The following is an 8,192-nucleotide window of genomic DNA, read 5'->3' as shown; positions in this document are numbered from 1 at the left end:
AAGTCAATATGTTTCTACGTAATTTAAGATCAATTAAAAGACCAGATCTGGATGGCATTATTAGCATAATTCTAAAATTAATTCGATTGCCTACATTAAAAAGTAGACGTATTATGTTGAACACTATGATGGTAATTAAAATACTAAACGGTAATATACCCTCAGACTTCCTAATTTCATCCATTAGAGTAAATGTTCCTTTTCGATTAAGTAGATATTATCAACCATTATACGTAGATTTTCATCGCACAAATTATTCTATGGGAGATCCACTTAGTAAAATGTGTATTGATTTCAATTCTGTGTATTCTAACGTAGACTTTTGCATGAATATCGAACTAATAAAATCTAATATAATTATATTTTGAAATAACAAACTGGCTGTTGAAGTAGATTTCTGTAGCTGGTTTTCTATCCCTTCTCATATTCCATCATAATGCGGATTATGGTGTGTACGCGATCCCTACGAAAGGGGAGGTCGCCCCCTATATCGATTCCGAAATTCCGCCAAATATTGTCGTCATCTCGATATTTTGTTAAAATGAGCCCAGCGCTAATCTTCATATGATTTTATTTTTTGAAAGGCTTTATGTTCATTTCTTTTATTTCGTACAATGTAATATAAAAAAAAACCAACGTGACCAATATCTTATGTTAACAATATAACAATAATATCCATACAATGAATAATCAAAATAAGTTCAGAATACACAATAGTAGTTCTACAAAACAAATTTTAATGCAAACGAAAAAATGTAATCCGATTCCTTAAACTTAATCCGAATCCACAGCACTTTTCTAAACTTCCGTTAAGAAAATCAGAGGAGAAATGAAGCATAAGGAAATCAAACATTAAAAATGACTATATTTTCCTCTTGAACATTACAGCGAAACTAGAAACCATATATATATATATATATAGTAGTGGTCATAACATATGCAAATGAAATTGACTATGTGGAAAAATCTTGTAATCTCTTTATTTCAAGTTAAAAAATAGGTCAACTGAAACTGTAAATTTTTTTTGGTATTTTGCTGTAAAAATTATTGATAAAATGGATAACTCGGTATTAGCAGGGTCAAAACATATGCAACTCTGACGAATTTAGCAAATACTGTTATCATAGGAAAGCTAATTGATGGCGATTATACGATTAGAATATCACTAAGAGAGATGTCTGAAGAATATAATGTCCCCAGATTTTCAATATGAATATAGTTAATAAGTATAAAGCCACAATACCAGTTTCGTTGACCCATAGACAACAAACGACAGACTGTGGACGAAAATATGGGCTACAACATTTGAGGATTCCGAGCGGATCAACATAATACGAACTTATTGTACATTGGCAAATTAACATTCCTAATAATCCTATAATGACACAAAAGGAGACGATGTTCAACATACCTATCAACGGATAGGCCAAGAAATTTAACAACAAATTGTGAAACATTATGACAATTTGACCAGAAATAGATCTAAAAATTACCTCCAGGCAAATATGCTTGGACACTACAAAGTCTTCTAACTTTAAATCATATGCCGCACAGTGGAAGGTCAATATGAGTCACAAAGCTTAGTTTGGAATCAAGAATTACTCACAAACACTTAATTTCGCTAACAATTCGAACGACAAAGGAACTAACGCAAATATTAGGCTTAGAAGAATTGCAGGGGCTATTGAATAAAACCGCTTCCGTCTTATTCCAATTAGGATTAGAGGATTAGAGAAGATCCACATTGAGATAGATTGCAACTCTGTGTTAGCCAGGCTTTCCTATCCAAAAAGGTCTCCACTCCAAAAGAAATGCATCTGCATGTAAGAATAGATTACAACTATCAGCTGAAACTGAATTCGCAATATCTTTAATAAATGTGATAAAAAGCAATGGGATCTAACATGGAACCCTATGGACCCCAAACGGATATCACGAATATCCTCAAGAAACCCTCATAAAAATCTTAGTTTTCGATAAACTATGATGTTTAAGGGCACAAAGCCACAGATAAAATTAATGCACTTAACAATATTTTTGAAACAAATCAAACCCAAACCTTTACATATTTCAATATAAGAAAAAATGGACTTAACCCATAAATGTACATATGTGCTACAGATGTACATATGTACTCCTATTTAAATATATAAAAAAACTAAATACTTGGTATTTATTGTAGAACAAAGTCATAATTTCTTTGTGACAAATGCGATGTAGCTTTGCATTCGAAGGATTCCTTTTTATTATATAATACCCCGTTATAATTTTTAATTCCGTATAAAGAAACTGCACCAACGTATACGGTACCAATTATACGGTATACATTATGGCATTTTGAATGTTTTAAGCAGCAGACAATTTATAATGACATAGAAAGTACACTACATGTTGGAGTGTATAAAAAGTTTGACTGGGTAAAATATAACCATGTTTTTACTTGTTTTAGTTTATTTTTTTACCCACCATATCCATTTTAGTTGGTTAGCGATGAAATAAATATTAATTTAATATGTTTATTAAAATCATTGTTATATTTTTCTTTTCCAACGTTTTCTTTTTTATATATATTTTTGCCATTTATTTTACTTATTTTAATTTCTTCAATATTAAAATATGTACGGCTTTTTATAAATTATTTATCATAATTTTGATCTCCTTTAATAAGTTGACAAGATCTTGGAAATAAAAATAGATGACATCAATTTTTACATATTTTACATAAAAATAAAAAAAAATAGAAAAAGTACAATAAACAATAATCATTGTATAATAACATAAGGTAACAGCAAGTGTTTTTATAAAGGTGTATTTGTAGCAAGTTCGTTGTATCCAACTTATAATATATGAAAACTGAATGTTTTGACTGAATTTATAGTTTGTTATAAAAAATAGCTATAATTTGTATGAAAAATAGGTTTTATAACTTTGAGACCAGGAAATGTGCTCGATATAAACAATGTTCGTTATAAGCGTACTCGACTGTACTAGCGTCACACACCAAAACTCAATTCAGAAAACTTGGACTTCATTCTTTTAGCTATAATGATCCTTTCATTAAAACAAATGTTGTTTATTGATTTTCAATTTATTTGCATTTTATTGACAAGTCTTATCTGATGTAATGGAATATGAATGTAATTGACTAGTATTACCCTCAACAAAATGTCAGACACTTGCTGCAACCTTGTATAATTATACCATGGATCAAGGTTTAAAAAATATAGATGGCTAAAGATGGCATATTATAGAAATAGATGACAGCCAGTTAAAGTAGATGATTGTCCTCTAATTATATTATATTACCTTTAATATAATATAATTACAAAATAAACTAAAAATATATTGTTTAACGAGTTTGGCGGTGTTCAGTTTAGTTGATTAAAGTCATAGCTTCAGCGATATGTATAAACTAAAAATCGTTCAGAGTCCGACGGCGTATAGTAAGTCGTTCAATGAACGTTCGCGAACGGCACAAGGCATGTTTCGATTATGTTAATATTTTTCAATTCAATTTCAATTTTAATTGAAGTTAATTGATTAAAATTATGATGTAAACTTCCATATTTGTATTATTTTTCTTATAATTATAATTAATATATCCGTATCCACAATTCTTGAAGTAACCCCACAAAGTTCAATATAATCAACAGAGTAACTTTAAGATTTGTTCTTATCCCCAAAATTGAAACCTCCATAACTTCTGCGCGCATCAACAAAACAATACTAAAAAGTCGATTTTTTAGGAAAAGAAATTTTAAAAAATTGGCAATATAGACCATTCAATTTAGTTATGTACCACGGGTTTTCTGTTTAAATCAATATAGAGGTAATACAGCGCACTGAAATTTTACACATACAGTGTTAGAATACTAGTTACTTAAATTGGGATATATCTGAATACATTTTGGTGTAGTAGAAATATAACGGCATGCCCCAAGATTCGGTATTTTCGAGATTTTTGAACCGATTTACAATTTAAATAAAATCTTTCTACCAAATATAAATATAGACCAATCTTTGGGTATAGCCAGGCCCTCTATAGGTATTTGGTGGTCATAGGAGCATGTTACTATATTTTACCATTACGAATCACGTTTCTATCAAGCACACATTTAAATCATTTTCGCTATGTCCAATGTCATAGTAAAAGTATCCAATCTGAATGCCTATAATTTGGTACCGCGTTTTAAGCGATTTTAGTAAATAAAGTTTTAAAAATAATTTTGTCGAAAAAATGATTAAAATATCAAAAATTGTAAAAAATAATCCATCTAGTACAATGTAAAATAAATATTAAATTTTCAAAACGAAAACTGTTAAAAAATAAACAAATTACATGTAAATAAATATAATACATATATATTTATTGTACTTTATAAATGTTGTATACGAAATACTTATTTTTTGTTTTTTATTTTTATTTTTCTTTTCATATTTTTTCAATTTTATTTTTTGTTTCTTTTTATGTTATTAGGATATTGCTGAGTTGGTTTTTGACGATAATGGTGAATGAATAAATTTGTATTTCGCGTTTTCGTCTGTGACTACATCTTAACAGGGGTTGGAATATCCTGATAGCAGATAATCATATACGCGCTTGGTGTTACTTCAGTTGCAAGCTTTATTTTTCATGGCGAATGACGATGCGCACTGCTCCTTAAATATCAGTTTTATGTGAATTGTGTCTTCATTAAATACACAATACATACACAGATCCAATCTGTAATCTATGTGAAGACTTAAGGTAAATGTGGATAATATTTCATTTTTAAATAAATGTTATGTACGAATTGTTTTGGTATCAAAACTAGGCTCACTGCATTTAAAAGTGAAAAACTCTCACAAATGGTATTTTATTAAAAATTTTTGAAACATTTGTTTGCAGGAAATAAGTATATATTTGATGTCTTCTAAAATAAAAACATTATTGAAAAATTTCCCATCAAATATATATCCATGCAATAATATCAAATTTATATAAAGTACAAATTTATAATCAGAAACAAACATGAACATAGTTTTTATAAGGCATCAAGTATATACTTATTTTTGCAAGCAAATATTGTAGAAGAATAAAGTAATGGACAATTTTAAAATATTTCAGTCAGTTAAATTTTGGATTTGTTAAAAGAAAATATTAAGAAACAATACACTAAATACTTTTAAGAAATAGAAAGGAAGCATATACTACAACCAAAATCAAATGATAATATTTCCGTAAGATAAAAAAGGTGTATTGAATATGAAATATAACGCAGCGATATATTCCTTGTTAAAACGCGTGCAATCAATTTTATAAATATATATATATACATATTTATATATGAATTTCAAATAATTACTAGTTTAAATTGTAACAAGAATAGTCAATCGGAGAAAATCGCCGACATGCCTCATACAAGTCATACACGACATGCAAGTTCTTCCGGTGATGATTTAGGAAGTACGGACGAGGTTAAAGTCTTCAAGGATGAGGGTGATCGCGAGGATGAAAAGATTTCATCCGAAAATTTATTGGAAGAAAAGTCTAGCTTAATTGATTTAACGGAAAGTGAGGAAAAAAGTGGAAAAATATCAACCCCTTCTGGTCATAGCCCTGTTTTCAACAAAATTGAGCCGCACACATCCACGTACAATATGGGTTATTTGGTATCTCCTTATCCTTATTCCAATGGATCTGCTGCAACATTACCTGTTACAATGACAAACAAAATAGGTTTGCCATGTTTTTTTAGTCACAATGGAGATCACCTAAATACACCCCCACCGGCACATTGTGGAATTCCGCCGTATCAAATTGATGGAAAATCTATAAACTTGGGAAGACCGGCTATTTACCCGTTTCCATCTAGCCAGTACCCATATCCAATGATCAGTCCTGATATGTCGCAGGTAGCGACTTGGCATACCCCGTCTGTATACTCGGCTGCTTCCAGTTTTAGAACTCCATATCCTTCTTCCCTTCCTATCAATTCCACGTTGTCCAGCGACTTCTCTTTTCGATTTTCACCAAACATTTTACCATCAGTGCACACATCGCAGCATCATATGCTTGGAACGCATCCCGCTATTGCACCATCAGGGTCGAAGCATGATAGTAACAGTGATAATGTAAATCCACGTTTTGCGAAAACTGTTGATAACAAGAATTCTAAGAACACACAAGTTCATGACAACAGCAAAGACAACTGTTCAGAAAAAAAGAAGCCGCATATTAAAAAACCTTTAAACGCTTTCATGTTGTACATGAAGGAAATGAGAGCAAAAGTTGTTGCGGAATGTACTTTAAAAGAATCGGCTGCTATCAACCAAATATTGGGTAGGCGATGGCACGAATTGTCAAGAGAAGAACAAAGCAAATATTACGAAAAAGCACGCCAAGAAAGGCAATTGCATATGGAATTATACCCTGGGTGGAGTGCAAGGGATAACTACGGTTACGTATCTAAAAAGAAAAAGAGAAAAAAAGACCGTTCGCCTGCTGATTCCGGAGGCAATAATATGAAAAAATGTCGAGCACGTTTTGGGCTTGATCAGCAAAATCAATGGTGTAAGCCTTGTAAGCGAAAGAAAAAGTGTATTCGCTACATGGAGTCTATTGGAATGAACTGCAACAGTGTAAGGGAGGAACAATATGATTTAGACGATATGGACGGCCAACGTAGCGATGATGATGATATTGATAATGACAATATTGGTAGTTGTGATAGCGCTGATGATAATGGAAAGCCCTACGACGACGAAGAGTCATTAAATCACAGTCTCTCAAGTCCCAGTGGTTTCTCCAGTTTTCAAAGTCCACCAACTAGTTTGACCAGCCCCTCTATTGTTCAAAATTCCGACTCCTTGATTGCTATTAGTGACCAAAATCACAATAATTCGAATTTACAGCAGCAAAGTAAAATCCACCAGCATTATCAACCGTCCATTTCTATGTCTTCTTTATGTCCGCCGCAAAATTCTGTGTATGAAATTGCAGGGAACACTCAGAGTTCAATATCGAATCTTATATCAACACTTACGGCGACTTCCTCACCCTCAAATAAGTCTATCGCTTCGTATAGCTCTGGAAGTTCCAGCTCTTGTTCAACCACGTCCACAACAATACCGGCTTCGTTATCAGACCGTATGATGCGCTCTATTCTTACAAGCAGCCCGGCAATGTTACTTGGAAACCGTTTAAGTCATCTCGCTATGGGCCTTGCTATGAATAATAATAATAACAATGCAGTTGGAAGCGCAACATCTAATATGAATAGCGACAAAGTATATAATGTTTTTGATAACGTTGGGAATGTAAATGTTTGCCCCACATCAGCTACTACATCAATTCATTCTAACATATCAAATGGATCAATTAATCAACCTTCCATTACAACAAATGCTGTACACCATGCGGATTCTGATAAAGTAATTGCATCTACTCCTTCAGAAATAATTCCCTCAACGAAGTTACCTCTTGTAGCTGAATCATGCCACATAATAAATACCAAAACCACTTCTATAAACGTCCCCCTTCAAAGAAGTCCAGTAGGAGCAAATCCTAGAGATGTAAACAATCCTCTAAGTATTAACCAGCTTACAAAAAGAACACATGACGACAATGTTCCGGATATAAATAACTGCAACCTTAATGCAAATAATTCACTTTCGGCAAAAAAAGATTGTCAAATTTTACAATCGACAACCATGAGTTTCCAACGTACCCATTCAACACAACATATGCAATCCACCCTGACATTACCACCACCATCACCTAGTGCCATATTTAACAACTCGTTTTCTCAACACTTTCAACATAAATTTAATCAGCATTTGATATCAACTACTGTTGACAATGGAACAAGTTCTTCAGTGCCCTCAGTTGCCACTCAAACTACCGACACAAGTCACAACAGTATTAATAGTGGTGATACCGATGTCAGCAGAAAAACTTCCCCGGATGCAACAACGAATGAAAGCGGTGCCATAAACGTAACATAACCTCTCTTATAAATATTAGTTATTTTAGTTACGTATTTCAACCTCTTGACAAGAAAATTGTTTTAGTTTAAGAGTATTAGATCAGTAGTAGTTTTAAACTATAATTAGTTGTATGTTAATTGTAAGTTAAACATTAGGCTTTAAAATTGAATATGTGAAATATTTCCTTAAAATGGGGTATAAAATAAAAATATATTAGTTTTTTT

At 31.9% G+C, this 8,192-nt stretch overlaps 1 protein-coding gene across 1 annotated transcript; it reads left to right on the top strand.

The window, feature by feature from the left end:
- Positions 1 to 5,351: 5,351 nt before the first annotated feature.
- On the top strand, positions 5,352 to 7,986 carry LOC133323975 (protein pangolin, isoforms A/H/I/S-like). The gene has a single exon (XM_061532876.1). It carries the CDS (start codon positions 5,392 to 5,394, stop codon positions 7,984 to 7,986), a length of 2,595 nt encoding a protein of 864 aa, XP_061388860.1. The 5' UTR covers positions 5,352 to 5,391.
- The last annotated feature ends 206 nt before the right edge of the window (positions 7,987 to 8,192 follow it).

Source organism: Musca vetustissima, unplaced genomic scaffold, assembly GCF_032173495.1.
Source record: "Musca vetustissima isolate MV318-11 ecotype Yass unplaced genomic scaffold, APGP_CSIRO_Mvet_v1 utg8587, whole genome shotgun sequence".
NCBI lineage: Eukaryota > Metazoa > Arthropoda > Insecta > Diptera > Muscidae > Musca > Musca vetustissima.
The sequence above is the reverse complement of the archived record's forward strand: the minus strand, read 5'-3'. Positions and strand labels throughout refer to the sequence as shown.